A 17,209-nucleotide genomic window follows, 5' to 3' on the forward strand; every position below is an offset into this window, starting at 1 on the left:
AACTTCCACTTCTGGTTGCTATGGCATCCAGTGACAACCATAAATTTTGGAAATTATCACCATCTGCCCACGCCCCCTTCTAAGGTTACATAGAAGCCCACTCAAGCAACCAAAATAACAAATAAAAACTTGATAAGCAATCTCAAAGTTTTTCTTTTAATTATAGATACCTAAGTATATAATATTAGGGCTGGGAAAAGCCTTTTTTTTTTTTTTAAACATAAAAATAGCCATTTTTTCCCTGAGAAAACAGATGTCTCCAGGAAAGATTATTATTTAATTCCAGTGTTCAATTGTTGAAAAGGAAACATGAGGGAATGATTAGGAGCAAATTGATAGATTTTAGAAATTTGTCAAAATTAATAATTTTTCTTTTTCACAAGACCAATTTTGGCAACTTCAAAGGTAAATTTGCATTGTTTATACTTTTCAAATGGTAATACTGGGAGTCCAAAATTACAGATCATGTTCACAGGTAGGTTACAATTTAAATCTTAGAAAGGATTTGAGATTTGGGGGTCAGGGGTTGTTTTTTCTCTCTTTGTTTTGTTGAGGATTAAATGCTCATTTGTTTTATTAGTTTTAGAAACATGATTTCCAAGTCTTTGAAAGATACTGATATAACTATAGATTCTTGGAAATAAATATTAAAGATTCCAACTTCAGCTCAAGTTATGAACAGTTCGTGAGTTGCAGCCCCACATTGGGCTCTGTACTGACAGCTTAGAGCCTGGAGCCTGCTTCAAATTCTGTGTCTCCTCTTTTGCCCCTCCACTGCTCTCTCTCTCTCTCTCTCTCTCTCAAAAATAAACATTAAAAAAAAGAAAAATTCCAAATCTACAGGTTAAAAACATAGTAGAAACATCATCAAACTAGTTTGCTTAATATCAACAATATTTATATATAACTTCTTCATAAATTTAAAATAATAACTAACATACTTCACCTTCCCCATCTTAGGAAGAAAAAATAATGTTTTATTTTTTAAAGAAGCTCACAAATATGAAAAATAAAGTAGCAAATATAAGTAAAGTCATAGGACATAAGAGTCTATATATTCATATTACATCATATTCCCTGAATACACTAAGTTTTCCCTGGGAGGGAAGTGTTACATTCTTTAGAGAATTATAAGATTTCTTCAAGACCATTAGATTTCCAGTTAAAGTTAACGTTTAAGGATAGTAAATAATCCAAAGAATGGAGATATTAGCCTGTGTTCCCTAAAATCTAAATTTCTCCATCTAAAAAAGTTTATGCAAAAAAGACCAATTATATTGAATATATCAAGATAATTCATGTGCAAGAGTCAAACTCCTGGCAGGTACAAATCTTTGGACAATCTCTAAAAAAACAAACAAAAACAAAAACAAAAAAAAGTGAAATACTCATATGTGGAATTTAAAAAACAAAACAGACGAACATAGGGGAAAGTAAATAAAAAAGAGAGGAAGGCAAACCTTTAGAGACTCTTCACTAGAGAGAAAAAACAGGGTTGATGGAGGGAGGTGGGTGAGAGATCGGCTAAATGGGTGATGGGTATTAAGGAGGGCACCTTTTGTAATGAGCACTGGGTGTTATATGTAAGTGATGAATCACTAAGTTCTACTCCTGAAACTAATATTACACTATATGTTAAGTAACTAAAAGTTAAATAAAAACTTGAAATAAGCAAAACAAAAAAACAAAAAAAAGAAAATAAGTGAAATAGGTAATAATGAACTTATGCTCTCTTACATTCACTGGGCTCTATAATTTAAGACCTACTTTTCCATGCATTTTACTCTCCTGATGAGTCTCTATTTCCTTATCCATCTCTAGAATATGACTTTTTAAGGTCTTTTTCAATATAATTCTTAATAAGCTTGAAAGAAATTCTGGTTTGGGGGTTCACAATATACTAGGAAGAACAAAAGTAAAGAAACAAAGGGAAGAAAAAAACAAAAATGATGTCTCAGAAGAACAGCACAGCAACTGAAATATAAGAAATTGATCCTACTTCAAAAATGAATGTCTACTTATGTGGATCCTGAGAAACTTAACAGAAGACCATGGGGGAAGGGAGAGAAAAAAAAAAGTTAGAGAGGGAGGGAGCCAAACCATAAGAGACTCTTAAAAACTGAGAACAATCTGAGGGTTGATGGGGGTGGGAGGGAGGGGAGGGTGGGTGATGGGCATTGAGGAGGGCACCTGTTGGGATGAGCACTGGGGGTTGTATGGAAACCAATTTGACAATAAATTTCATATTAAAAAAAAATGAATGTCTATAATAATGAGTCAAGTTTAAATTATCTTGAGTGTCTCTGTTCCACCAAGCCACAGAAGTATGTAATATATTTCAGAAAGGGGTCTATCGAGAATAACTTAATATGTTGATTTTGAGTTTTGGTATATGACCATAAGTTATTTAGAAATTTTACTTACCCCAAAGTTACTTAATGTTGTTAACTAAGTAAGGTGTTGCTATTCTTAGATTCTGCTAAAATCATCTTATTTCATCAATGCTTTGGTAATGAACTATTTATCGTCTTCTCCGCAAAAGATTAAATATTGGCAGACAATTTGGAACCAAATCTTCCCTACCTTAGTATGAATACAATCTAGAATACCTTTCATCCGTAAGATAACTGCAACACAAACTTTTCAAATACAGAATAATGATTATTAAAATGATTTTTTTAACTCTCCCTAACACAGTTCTTTGAGAAGTTAATTAAGTCAACAATTCTTAGGTCTTTCTTCTAGCACCCCTGTGTCTTTCAACCATAAAACATGAACAGTTAATATTTTAGTTATATCTAGCCTATGTGGTACAAAAAAAAAAATCGCCCATTTTTTTTATTCCAGAAATTTATCTAGTTAAATAAAAACAGCTAAACTTAAGTGCCTATTTCTTTTCTAAATCTCAAATTTGGAATTAGAATTTCAGCCAGTAGGATTCAATTACTAGAAACATGACTAATTAAACAAATGGAAATGATGATACTATTTCTGTAATTGGGTCATTTTCAGCTATTGATTTCATTTTTCTATGTCTCAATTTTTCATCTGCAAAATTAGCATAAAAATACAACTCTCTCTGGCACTTTAGATAATTTATTGTTAAGTATATACTGTGGTACCTTCCTGGAAAAGAGTTAAATATAAAAAGAATGAACAAATAGCTTTACATTCAACTCAACAGATGTTTTTGATAAAAGTCCACAAAGGTGAAGGAATTATTCAGATATTGTGACAAAAATAAAAGTGAATTAAAACAGTCATGCTTTTAAATAGCTTTCAATCAAATATGAAATATGAAATCAGATTATCCATGGTGGTATCACAGCACAGAGAAAGAGAAATGTTACAAAATAAAAATAAAACACTGATATGGGAATTCAGAGAAAAAAATAAAGACTCTTTCCTTATCTTGCCAGATTATGCTTCCTGTATCAGTTGTGTTACATGGCAACTGTGTTTATATGTAAATCTCCTTAATAAACTCCTTTGATGGTAAGAATTAATAACAAATAAAATCATCATCAGGGCACCTACGTGGCTCAGTCAGCTAAGTGTCCGGCTCTTGGTTTTGGCTCAGGTCATGATCTCACGGGTTGTGTGATTGAGCCCTGCATCTGAGCTGACTGACAAGGCAGAGATTGCTTTGAATTCTCTCTCTATGCGCCTCCCCACGTTCATGCATGCACTTTCACTTTCTCTCTCTCTCTCTCTCAAAATAAATAAATAAACTTAAAAAAATAAAAATGAATGAAATCATCATCATTATAATTATAATTTGCTCATGGATCTGGATGAAACATGGAAAGTGGGCAAACATATGTAAGTAAATAAAAGAATCAATGAACACATCCAGGTGGTAGAAATCAAATGAGTTATTTTTATATTTAGCGCATCATTGAGATTGTTTATGGCATGGAACTTATGCAGTCAAGACAATTCTTTTTCTTGCACTTTTTCAAAATTCTAGTAATAAACATCTTTCAGATGTTTCTAATGGAAATGTATTCACACTGTAGTTTGAAAAAATAGGAGATATTTTATTGACATAGTTACTGTCTTGTTTGGATGCATTTCAATCTATTTCTGAGCTCTTATGAATGAAATAAATAAATTTAGAATCCAGAGACCTAGATACAAATAACCACTAACAGTTTTGAGCAAATTGACCTTGGGAAAGTCACTTGATTCTCTCCTAGCTTCCATTACTTACCAGGAAAATAGAGATTATCACTTGTTGTTTGATATTAGTGAGCAGATGAATTACAATAACTCCTAGCACAGTGCTCAACTTAGCTTCCTTCATTTTATTTTAAATAAATAAATGATGACAACCACAATGCAATTTCTCGATAAATTCTCACTGGTAACATTATGTTAGTGTGCACAAAACACAACTGATGGTTATAAGCACCTATGTAAACATAGATATACATATATAAAAAACTATGGTATTGGCTGATTTTCAACATTTTTGGCATAAATGAGCAGCATTCTTACCTGTTGGTGGGATTATCCCAGGAGACATGAGGCCAGGGACAGAATGTGGCATGATATGAGAGTTCTCTGGGGAGGTGACACTTTGAGTCCTCTTAGGAGGCCTTCCAGGTCTAGAACTGAAACAAATAAACAAAAAATTTTTACAATTAAGCTGTTGTCTTACACATCATTTCAAAGTTGTTTCAAGTGGTAACATGGACTGTAAATAAATTTGTTTCAAGGACGGTTGCTTTTGCAGTTAGATGTAATAGACTTCCATCACTAATTAGATTACATGCTGAATTCATTTTCCTCATTGAAGATCAGCCACTCTTGATGCATAATTCATAGCCTGCACCTCGTTACCTGCTTCTTCATATTAATATCTATACACAGTTTGAATTGCCTCGTTTGCATATGCTAAAGTTCTGCATGCAGCCTTCAGCACGAAAATTATGCACTAACTTGTAATAATTATTACAGTCAGCCTGCTATTGATTTATGAGACTTTTAAAAACCAAATATGTGTAGTACTTGTAATGAATGATATTTTAAGGTTCTTCAGGAAATTAAAAGGCAATGGCTGCCTAAGGAAATGTTCTGCTTGTTTGATTTAATACTACAGTTAGCTGGGAGGTGGAATGAAAGAGTGATTCAGACCTATAGCACATTTTTCGATGATATGTTTTATTACTTCGCACTGCTAGCCTGATATCTAGATGATAAATGACAATACATATCTAATGTGTGAAAAGGTCTTGCAATTTCTTTATTTTTTGTCATTTAAAAGATAAGTCAAGTTATCATTTAACCCTATTCTATTTAAATGAACAGCCCCACTAGGTTGCTTTACTTTTAATACGCTAAAACAAATTGGAAAGGCTTAGAATTATTTGCAGGACATTGTTGAGAAACTGCCAGTATAGCATCTTATCCCTGCCTTCAGGATAAATAAAAATACTTTGTGTTTGTGTTTTAGTGGTACTTGTCCTTTACATGCTTATTGCATGAGATTAACTTTTAAAATTACAAAAGCAGAAGGTGAAAAGGAGACAAGGATTTGCCATTTTTGCATGCGAATAACATGAAGAATATAATATTAGCAATTCTTGAAACAAACACACTTAGCATTATGTTTCTCCTTCCTGCCTCTGTATCATGAATGTGCTTTTATGAAAAATGCTTTTCCATCGTCTGGTCAATATGTGCTAACATCTCAGAACCTCGAGACAGATCCTTCATAAGTTAGCATTTCCATGTTAGCCTCCACTGAGATCTTTTTTCTCATCAGAAGATTCAAAGATTTTACCTTTATTATTTAGTGTAAATAATATATGTGATCATTGATCAAATAATTATTAAGCACTTGCTGTTTTCAAGTGGAGATTAATTTGGGGGAATGGGTTCTTTAGTCTGTGGGAGTTTACACTCTTGCTAAGGGGGACAATCGGGTGCATGAATAACTAGGGTGCACACCAGAATGTGCTAAGTGTCATAAGAAAGTTGCAATCTGAATACTAATTAGAGGTTAGGCTGAATGATGATACTTCCGTGCTTAGGGAAAGGAGTTAAGATTCCATGGCAGTAGAAGCATTAGAGAATTCCAAAGGATGAGTTAGGCATGGAGAGGAAAAGAATGGAAGAAACATGCGCTCCAGTGAGAAGATGAGAGAGAAATGGACACATAACAACGTATGAATGTGCAGGATTGTTTCTAGTCAGTCAAAACAGCTCAAGTAAGATGAGAAGCAAAGATGGAAAATGCTAGATTTACTGCCTGGGGCCAGATCCTGAAAGGCTTGGAACCAAAAGCAAGGAGATAGATTGTGAGTTTGTTCTGCTATTCTATAAGGAAACTCTCCCTTGTGTGGTTCTAAGTATCTGTTTGGCTACTTCTTCTTCATTATTATTCTTCATCTTCAGCTGTTTCTTTAACTCTTATTATTTGCCTAGGGTTAATCAACAGCCCTCTGATAGTCTCCATTCTTCCTGAGTAATCCTTCTATTGACATCCCTGAGATGATAAGGAACCATGGCTAAATACATATCCACAGCTTAGGTCTTCCTCCTGGGATTCAGGCAGATTAATGCCTGTCTACTGGAAATCTCTGCTTAGATGTTCTTTAATAATCTAAGACTCAGCTTGTCCGAATCTGAACTCAGCATCTTCCCCATTAAAACCTATTTCTCTTTCCCTAGTTCAGCAAAATGGCACCTAACGGATGAAGCCAAAAATCCAAGATCAGCTGTGTCTTTTCCTCCCCTTGTACACTCAAATATCATCTCAGTGAAGATCCAGTCTCCTTTCTGCATCCTCACTCTAACCTTCCAGGTCAATCCTTCATTTCTTATTTGATCTACTATTACAGCCTTCTGAACGCTTCCAAGATCTACCTCCAACTTTGTTCCACTGTAAAGTCTAGAGTCTAAAGTCAAGATAACTCTCCATACTGATCTCAGAAGGATTTTTATAAAATGCAAATTTGATCACGTTTTCCATTGCTTACAGATACCAGTAGTTCCCTATAAGATTCACACTCCTTATCATGGCACCAAAGCCTTCCGATGCTAGGTCCCTGCCTACTTTTCCAATCTCACCATTTTATTCTTACATTTGCGACCCTCCTGAAAGAAGACTGTCACAGTCGCTTTGGTCTCCTATCACACTAGAATTATAGATGCCTTTTCTATACCAACTCTTCCTCAACCCCATTTCACCTGGCTAAACTTGGCTAAATGTTAATCATCCTTCTTACTGATCATTTTTTAAATATTTTTAATGTTTATTTATTTTTGAGAGGGGGTGACAGAGAATCTGAAGTGGGCTCCACACTCTCAGCACAGAGCCCAATAGGGCCTCGAACTCATGAACCATGAGATCATGATGTGAATAGGACGCTCAAACAACTGATTCACCCCAGGCGCCCTTACTAACCTCTTCTAATCAGTATGTGCTTTCTACGCACTATGACAGCCCATGGTGAAAACCCTATTATAGCTCTTTCTGCACTGATCGTAGTATCTGCTCATTTGTTTCACTGTCTGGACTACATGGCAGAAAGTGTATAAAATACATAGGCACCTGAGTGACACAAGTCGCTTAAGCATCCAATTCTTGATTTCGACTCAGGTCGTGATCTCAACATTGTAAGATTGAGCCCTGTGTCAGGCTTCATGCTGAGCATGGAGCCTGCTTCAGATTCTCTCTCTCTCTGCCTCTGCCCCTGTGCCCTGCAGTGTATGTGTGTGTGGGGGGGGGGGGGGGGGAGTGGGACAGGAAGTGTATAAAATATATCTTTGTGGGGGCACTTGGGTGGCTGAGTCAGTTAAGCATCTGACTTCAGCTCAGGTCATGATCTCACGGATCATGAGTTTGAGCCCCATGTTGGACGCTGCACTGACAGCTTGGAGCCTGGAGCCTGCTTTGGATTTTGTGTCTCCTCTCTCTGCCCATCCCCTGCTTGTGTTCTCTCTCTCTCTCTCTCTCTCTCTCTCTCTGTCTCGCAAAAATAAATAAACATTAAAAAAATAAAAACTAAAAAAATATCTTTGTGTCCTTAGAACTTAACTCACTGCCTGGATTACTATATATGTTTATTTTCTTTCATTCCCCCCCCCCACTGTGTATATTTAAATACATTTTAACCCAATTTAGGAAGTCCTTTCCCCAAAATTCCTCAAGTATCCTACTTCATCCATTCCAGTGGTCTCAAGGTTTCCAAGAAATGAAAAGTAAGGCACAAAATAATTTGGAATCTAAGTCTAAGGATAACCTAACTATACATCAGAAGTCCAGAGAAAGAGCACAGAGATATCGAAAGATTTCAAGCAAGATGCCATGAAGAAAGTGGGAAAGGAAAAAGAAACTAACATTCAAAGTTTTAGCCCTTTAATTTGTTTTGCTTTCAAAGAAAATGCAACTGTTTAAGAGTACTTTATTATTCAGGCCACAGGAGCTGTCCTCACTGCCCTCACTCTGGAAGTAGAAGTCAGGCTACTAAGTAGGAACACTTTAGTTCATGCTGTGATTAGAATAGACCCAGTGGGCTCCTTTCACCCCAGATATCTCCTGCCCAATCTATCACCCTGCCTCCAATTCCACCAATAGAGATTTACTGCTTTCAGTCTTGAAGGTTTAAGATCTTTTAAAGCCTCCCATTAAAATGCAAATACCCCTGGTGGTGATAACACCCTAAAGCCATCAACTAACACCCTACTGAGGATTAGTTTACAATTAGAAGAAAACACAGTTTTGAGATATTTACACAAAGAATGGAAGGGACTAGAAGGAAAAATTTGGAAGAATAGTCAAGTCACTTATCCTTCTGCCTAAGATAAGACCACTAGAACCTATCCTTGGACTTATACACAACTTCCTGGCAGAGGGGAAGTTAGAAGGTTGATTTATTGACAAGACTTTCTTCCATCCCTTTAAGACCTACAGTTCTGTTGAGTCCCCTTATTGATGGGCTTGGCACTTTACCTTTACTGCAGTCTTAGTCACTAACTGCCAAAGGTTTATCCCTAGGGAAGACAACCTAATTGTAAAATACTTGAATATTTAAATTACTTTCAACAGAGCTTTAGGGAAATTCCAAGAGAGTAGTACTGTGGCCTTCTGGCCACACTGGTATTGTCTTGATAACTCTATCTTTAAAGACTGGCTCTACCAATTTTTTAGAAGGTGTGGCCCTGATCAAGCCACAAGTTAGTATTAACTGCTCAAAACATCTGATTAAATCATGATTTTTTTTTAAGTGGAACTGTTTACTTTGTAAGAAATAAGTTATTCTTGGAAAGAAAAATAAAAACTTAACTGAAAAGAGGAAGTGAAATAATTAGCAAAAGCATTTCCTTTTGGAATGATCAATGGCCTCAGTAGTAGCCACCTTTAAGCCTCCTTATCTATAACAGTAACCCAGCTCTACCCCCAGAGGATTAGAACAGCTGAACTTTCCTAGTTCTAATCAAAGCAGAAGACCTCACTTAAATAAATTATTACCCTTAACAGCTTGAATGAAATCAAATTTATGACTTTGGTAATTGTTTTTGCCAGCTTTACATATGAGCCATAGTGTAGCCTTTAGTATTTGCAACAGTCTGCATTAAAAGAGGAGTGCGATGGCTTAGAGGTGTCCAAATCCACACTTAATATCTCACTTACTTAGGAATCCACCCAGGCACGCTCTTTCCTGCAGTTCTGAAGAAAAAAGCTTCCTTTTCCAAACAGATTACTGAGTTGATGTCTCTCCTTAGTTTATACCATTAAGTCAGTCTCATGCTAATTTCTATTTCCCTCCCACAACTGTATAATGTTTATCAACTTTTCCTAGTCCCTTATGGTACTTATTCAGGGTGAAGTCAAAATCCAACTTAACAAAAGCAAAACAAAACAAAACAAAACAAAAGTAATCTCAATTAATAAGAAGCTAGGTGCATCCAAAGAGTGGTGACATTTAAAATGTTAGAGGGTACATCACAGATTTTTTCAATCCCCAGTCTTCTCCATAGACATCATCTTCTGCTAATCTTTTCAGTAGTTTTTGGGAAATTAAGTTCAATTTTCTTCCTGAGAGTTGGAGCAGAGAAACATGTAAAATCCAGAAAGAGATTGTGACAGTTATGATTTGGGAAATGCAAAAGTAGCTATGTAACAGAAATTTTGTTTCCAAATCCTACCTGCTTAAAGAAGGGTTCCATTTAAACATTCAATTCATTCACCCATATCTGAGAGAAGGGAGATACTGAACAGCAAGCTAGACACAGGGTTGCAAGAATAAAGATTTACTCCCTTCTCTAAGGAGGAAAACAAAACTAAATAACCTGTGAAATAATAGAGCAGAAGAAAAATACATGGCAGCAAGTGAGCACTGATTTTAGTCTTGGGCTACAAGGGAGCATTTAGGGGGTGAAAGCAGCTTGCTCTATGAATCTACAAGAGTTCATTTGCCTCCTTCCAGCCTATTTGCCCCAGGAAAACTCCAATTGTGTTTTTATTTTGCATAATTTTTTCTAGTAAACTACTTCTACAAAGCCAAGTCAAAATATAGGAGAAATATGACCAAATACATAGTCAAATTTAACACGCAGAAGCATACACACACACACACACACACACACACACACACACACACACATTCTTATTTCTTTCTACTTGGAAAGGTACAATTTCCTTAATGATTTGTGTATCCACTTGAACATTTTGAAGTCATGGAGAGGGATATTTATAAAGAGATTATGGGAAGATGCTTATGTTCTAAGTAAAGTGAAAAAGCAAAATAAAACCTGCAGATATGGACATAACAGAGCACAAGGCAGATAGCAAAATTAAGTAAAACAGGCAACGAATACACATAGAAAAAAAGACTGAAAGGAAACAGACTAAAATATTAGAAGGGGTAATCATTGGATGGAGAAATACATATTTTTTCTATATCTGAATATTTTAGATTATCTCTCAAAAGCATATCTTAATTTAAAATATAAAAACAAACTTAACATTAATTTGTTTAACACTTTAAAGAATTTTTTAATGTTTACGTATTTTTGAGACAGAGAGGGAGAGAGAGACAGAGCATGGGCGGAGGAGGGTGGTCACAGAGAAAGGAAGACACAGAATCTGAAGCAGGTTCCAGGCTCTGAGCTGTCAGCACAGGGCCCGATGTGGCGCTTGAACTCATGAACTGAGAGATCCATGACCTGAGCCAAAGTCGTGTATTTAACTGACTGAGACACCCAGGTGCCCCAAATTGTTTAACACTTTAATGACTGACCATATTTTTTTAGATAATTCATTGTGGACAAACGCTGATCCTGGCTAAACATGATCAGTGCCTTAGATTAACTTCTATATATTGTAGGAACTAGATCGAATTTATCCTTTTAATCTTTATTCTATACTTCAGTTTTAAAATACCTAATAAAAAGTAATTAGATGTAAAATATTACCCTTCTGAGAACTATAAAATTAATCTAAAATACGAAAAGTACAAATAATCATTGATATCTTCCAGATTAAATCAACCTCATAAAATAGATCTACATAAAAAATCGACATAATAGATAGACATAAAAAAATACAAAGGACCTCTTAAGATTAATGCATGTATATATTTCACTAAAAGAAGTAGCTGACTTATAATCTTCAGTTTGTAAGTGGGTACATTTTCCCTTAGAAAGATCTTGTTAACTTGCTAGTTGAATTTTTTTCAACTATCTGAAAGACAAGAATGTAAATAATCCAGAAAGAGTATGATTATCATATTTTCCCTTTGCAAGGAGTTTTTTTTTTTCTTTTGGTATTAACACTTTGAGGAATACATTACTTTTTTTTTTTTTTTTTTTTTTTTTTTTTTGCAATGATGACAAATGTGAGCACTTTCTCAATCTCCTATGTCTCATTTGTGTGGACTTTCTGTGTTCTCTGTATAGCTGTGTGTCCCAGCCATGTGTATTTCTCAGTACGAATAGATTACAAACTGACTCATAAAAGAGATGACTTTCCACAGTCAACAAAACACTGACTTCCGTGGGGCAAGCGCTTAAAATATCACCAGCTGACACTTGGAGAGCACCCTCAGATTACTGCTTATGAGCACAAAGCTCCCAAAAGTGCCTCAACTCTTTATAGGGCAGGAGTTATAGACTGAATTGTGTTCCCCCCCCAAATGCGTATGTCGAGGCCCCAACCCCAATGTGATGGTATTTAAAGACAGGGCCTCTGAGAGGTAATTAGGCTTAGATGAAGACATATCAGTGAGGACCTCATGAGGAGATCAGTGCCCTTACAATTAGAGACACCAGAAAGCTTGTTCGCTCTCTCAGCTGTGTGAGGACACAGTGAGAAGTCCATTTACAACGGAAGAGAGCCATCACCAAAAACTGACTAGGCTGGTACTCTCCTCTTAGACTTCCAGCCTCCACTACTATGAGAAAATGATTTTCTGTTGTTCACGTCACCCGGTCTGTGGCACTTTGTTATGGCAACCTGAGCAAGACTAGGACAACAGGAAATTCTGTATGTAACTGAACAAATATATATACAAACACAAAATAAAACTTCCTTTTAAAAAGAATTAAAAATAAGTTTTTTTAGTGTCTCTGTACTTTTGAGAGAGAGCACGTGAGCAGGGAAGGGGCAGAAAGAGAGAGGGAGATACAGAATTTGAGGCAGATTCCGAGCTGTCAGCACAGAGTCCAACTTGGGGCTCAAACTCATAAACGGTGAGATCATAATCTGAGCTGAAGTTGGATGCTTAATGGACTGAGCCATCCAGGAAGCCCTGGAGAATATCTTTTTTAAAATAAGATCTGTGCTTGGGGTGCCAGGGTCCTCAGTTGGTTAAGCATCCAACTACAGTCAGGTCATGATCTCACGGCTCATGAATTTAAGCCCCGCGTCGGGCTCTGTGCTGACAGCTCAGAGCTGGAAGCCTGCTATAGATTCTGTGTTCCCTCTCTCTCTGCCCCTCCCCTGCTCACATTCTCTCTCTCTCTCTCTCTCTCTCTCTCTCAAAAATAAATAAACATTAAACTTTTTTTTTGAAAAAGGATCTGACTCAAATTAATTGGGGAAATGCCCAGTTAATCCTATTGACATATACAGTTTCAATATAGGAAGAACTTCACACATCCTCAAAGTTTTTAATATTTTTGTTTTGTGGGACAGATATAGGAAGAACTTCACAAATCCTCCAAGTTTTTAATATTTTTGTTTTGTGGGACAGCTTCTCAAACCTTTCACTATGCTAATATGTATTACAAATCTCTACCAGTGTGGTAAAATAGGCATTCATGAAACTTAGTTTACCATGAAATCTGTTATTTCCAGTGAGTTTCTTTCGAGACTTGTGATCTAATGGACTATGTTCTTCCTAACAGTCTGCTTGTGTTTAAATTATGAAAATGCCTCATGTCTCAACATTGCCAAGCCAGGCTGTGTCACAGGTCACATGACAGTTGTCACAAGTGAATTATTTCCTAGGGACAAGAAACATGGCAATTCTCATATTGAATACACTTGATGTAAGACTTGATAATTACTCAAAATGCAAGGTTAACATTAATAAATTGAAATCATCACTAACAAAAAATAAATAGGAGTTGGAATTAGCTACTCTGGTGCCTCTGATTTCAAAACCCACACTATCTAGACCTGAAATCATACCGAAAATGTATTCAACACAAAACCTGTTTCACAGGTCATGGGCAAAATATCTGAGTCTCCAGTTGAGACAGAACTTTCAAATACTGAATAGGAAACTATCCCTGAAACAGTTATATAGGAATAGGACTAAGCTACTCCTGAGCATTTGTATATTAAGAGTTAAGAACTAATGACAGCCCAAAATACTAAAAACAGTCCCTGTTGGACAGATTACACCTGGGATAATCTAGTTCAAGTTCATAAATCCCTCTCCCCCTTTTTACAATCTATACAAAAGAGCCACATTAAAAAGATTCTTGGTCACCTGGATGGCTCACCCAGTTAAGCGACTGACTTCAGCTCAGGTCAGGATCTCACAATTAGTGAGTTCGAGTCCTGCTCTGGGTTCTGTGTTGACTGTGCAGAGCCTGCTTTGGATCCTCTGTCTCCCTCTCTCTGCTTCTCCCTAGCTTGCACTCTTTCTCTCTCAAAAATAAATAAACATTAAAAAAAAGTTTTTAAGTATTCTTTAAAATTCATGGAATATATTTAGTTATATTAATTTCAGAATTAAATATAATAATCTTAGTTTAGATTCCTTAATTTAGGGAATATTTTTTTTTTAATTTTTTTTCAACGTTTTTTATTTATTTTTGGGACAGAGAGAGACAGAGCATGAACGGGGGAGGGGCAGAGAGAGAGGGAGACACAGAATCGGAAACAGGCTCCAGGCTCCGAGCCATCAGCCCAGAGCCTGACGTGGGGCTCGAACTCACGGACCGCGAGATCGTGACCTGGCTGAAGTCGGACGCTTAACCGACTGCGCCACCCAGGCGCCCCTAGGGAATATATTTTTTAAGATTAACTTTTATCAAAGAAGGGGTCTTAATATTACATGAATTATTTACTTATATCAATGTTAATGACACCTGATAAAGTATATCTAATATATTCATATTTTATTGATACTTTGTGGATTAAAAAGTAGGTTAATGTAACTTAAAAATTTTTAATGTTTATTTATTTGGAGAGAGAGAGAGAGAGTGAGCATCACCAGGGGAGGGACAGAAGAGAGGGAGAAACAGAATCTTAAGCAGGCTCCAAGCTGTCAGTGTAGAGCCCCATGCTGGACTCAATCTCATGAACTGTGAGATCATGAACTGAGCCAAAATCAAGAGTCAACTGCTTAACCGACTGAGCCACCCAGGCAGGCATCCCTGTAACTTAGAGTTTCAATTTAAAAATATAAATGTTTAGGGGTACCTGGCAGGCTCAGTTGTTAAGCGTCAGACTCTTGATTTTGGTTCAGGTCATGGTCTCATGCTTTGTGAGAACAGCCCCTCTGTGCTGACAGTGTAGAGTCTGCTTAAGATTCTCTCTCTCCCTCTCTCCTTGCCCCTCCCCCGCTTATGTTCTCTAAATAAATAAGTAAATAAATAAATAAATAAACATTTTTAAAAAATAAATGTTTAATACTATTTACTTTTACCTTTCCATAGCATATATTGTACATCCACATATATGATATTTCTCCTAGTGAGGACATTGTTCATAAATGTCATTTAGCAACATGTTTGTCTAGAGAGCTAAATATTTTTAAACTTTTAACCACCTTATAATTTTCTCCTCTTCTCATAATTATGCCTTCCAAGCCACAGATGAGTCTAGCACAAAATATCGTTTTTACAATTTTCAGCAAAGACTAAATCCCTTAAACGACAAATCCTGAAATAATTAGAAACAATAGTAAATGGCTTTCTTAAGGTTTTTGAGAAGATTTAATACTTTATTGGCTTCTTTCTCACAGTTCCTGTCATACCTCAAAACCGTATTCTACAAAATTTAAATTTAATATTAAAGGATATTCCAGCTAAAATATGCACTATCTAAACTCATCTTTTACACAAACTATGGGCTCCATGGTCACAAAGAAGAAGTTTTATTTCTTAAAATTTTTTAATTTGAAATTCAGATGACTAGATCTTCTTTGCAATTACTGTTGGCTATATTTTGTTTGAATCTTTAGCAATGTATTCAGTCTTCTATTTCACTGGCACATACCATGACCTGTTCATAAATGTGCAGTGGCTCTAGTTGGTTGTGTTTATAGATCATCTTGAATTTGTTCCCAAAATACAGCCACTGCTCCAATCTCAAAATAATACCCAACTCTTCTCTGTAGGAGGTGGCATTTCCAACTCTCTGAGTGCCCTCTTCCCAAATGTTTTTATTTTATTTGGGGATAGTGCATAAAATAATAAAATAATCACAGCTGTATTATATTATCAAACCAGTAGGCACTGGGCTAAGTTCACTATGTGATCTAACTTTTAATATTCATAACAAACTTTTAAGATACGTATTATTATTATCCTTATTTTACTGATGAGAAAATTGAGACACAGGGAAGTAAAATGCCATACTCAATATCCCGCACATAAAAAGTAATAGAGTGGGCTTGGAAAAGGAGGGAGGATAAATAGGCAAAGCATAGAGGTTTCTTAGGGCAGTGAAAATACTATACGTGATACAATACCAAGAATTGACCCTAATGCAAACTACAGATTTGAATTATAATGATGTGTCAATGTCGGTTAACTGTGATGAACGTGCCTCTCCGGTGGAGATGTTGGCAATGGAGGAGGCTGTGAATGTGTGAAGGCAGAGGCTATGTGGAAATCTGTACCTTCTGCTCAATTTTGTTGTGAACCAAAACTTCTCTAAAAAAATAAGTCTTAAAAAGTTATAGAGCCAGGTTGTGAACCAAGACAATCTGGTCCAGAGGCCAAGCCCTGAGCACCATGCAGTCTGCTTCGGTAGCGTATCTGTTTGTTCATTTAGTCAACAAACATTAAATGTTAATGTTCATGACCTTATATTGTGCTTTGGAAATATCAGTGAGATACTGTACCCGAGTTCAAGTAGCTGAGTCTATTTTAGGAAATAGATAGATGTATAAAGAAATGCAATAAATCATGTTAAATACTGCAGTAAAAGTTCCAAGTGAATGTTGTAGGAACATCATAGTGGGGGTACCTCCAGAAAGAAGAGATATCAGCAAACAGGAGTTAGCTTAAGTAGAGGAGAGGGGATGGAGTATGGAAACATCCACAGAAGCACACCCCTCCTTTGCACACACACAAACACATACTTCTGTAATGAAATCCTGAATTACTCAAATTCATGCTCCTCTTTTCTTCCTTAAAATGGCAAGTATCACACAGTCTAGCACATAATCTTTTTCAAATAGCTTCATAGGTCATAACTCATCTCTCCATATTGTCTCCATACTTCTGACCTTGGGAAATATTCTAGACATACCAGTAGGTACTGATTTTTGGTCAAATTTTTTGGAACTTTATGATTCCTTCATCTACTTTAAATGTATCTTTGCTGTAAATGTTTTATTTTAGGGCAATTCAAAAACAAGTTGGTGTTACATAATCAATTGTGTAGATGAAATCTGACTCTAACCAGTAATTAACCCATCTCCCTTTCACTCTTCTACTCTGACAGGGGTTTGTATCCATGACAAGGAAATTCATTAATGACTTAACTGAGTTTTATCATTTTTCTATAATTTTT

At 36.1% G+C, this 17,209-nt stretch overlaps 1 protein-coding gene across 2 annotated transcripts in view; it reads right to left on the minus strand.

Moving 5' to 3' along the window:
• DACH1 (dachshund family transcription factor 1) overlaps positions 1–17,209 on the minus strand; it is a 397,236-nt gene that overhangs the window by 204,283 nt on the left and 175,744 nt on the right. For both annotated transcript variants that reach the window (XM_049647052.1, XM_049647053.1), the window contains exon 3: positions 4,501–4,616. In XM_049647052.1, the coding sequence (XP_049503009.1) occupies positions 4,501–4,616 (116 nt within the window). The remainder of the gene's footprint in view (positions 1–4,500; positions 4,617–17,209) is intronic.

This window comes from Panthera uncia (genome assembly GCF_023721935.1).
Source record: "Panthera uncia isolate 11264 chromosome A1 unlocalized genomic scaffold, Puncia_PCG_1.0 HiC_scaffold_16, whole genome shotgun sequence".
Taxonomy (NCBI): domain Eukaryota; kingdom Metazoa; phylum Chordata; class Mammalia; order Carnivora; family Felidae; genus Panthera; species Panthera uncia.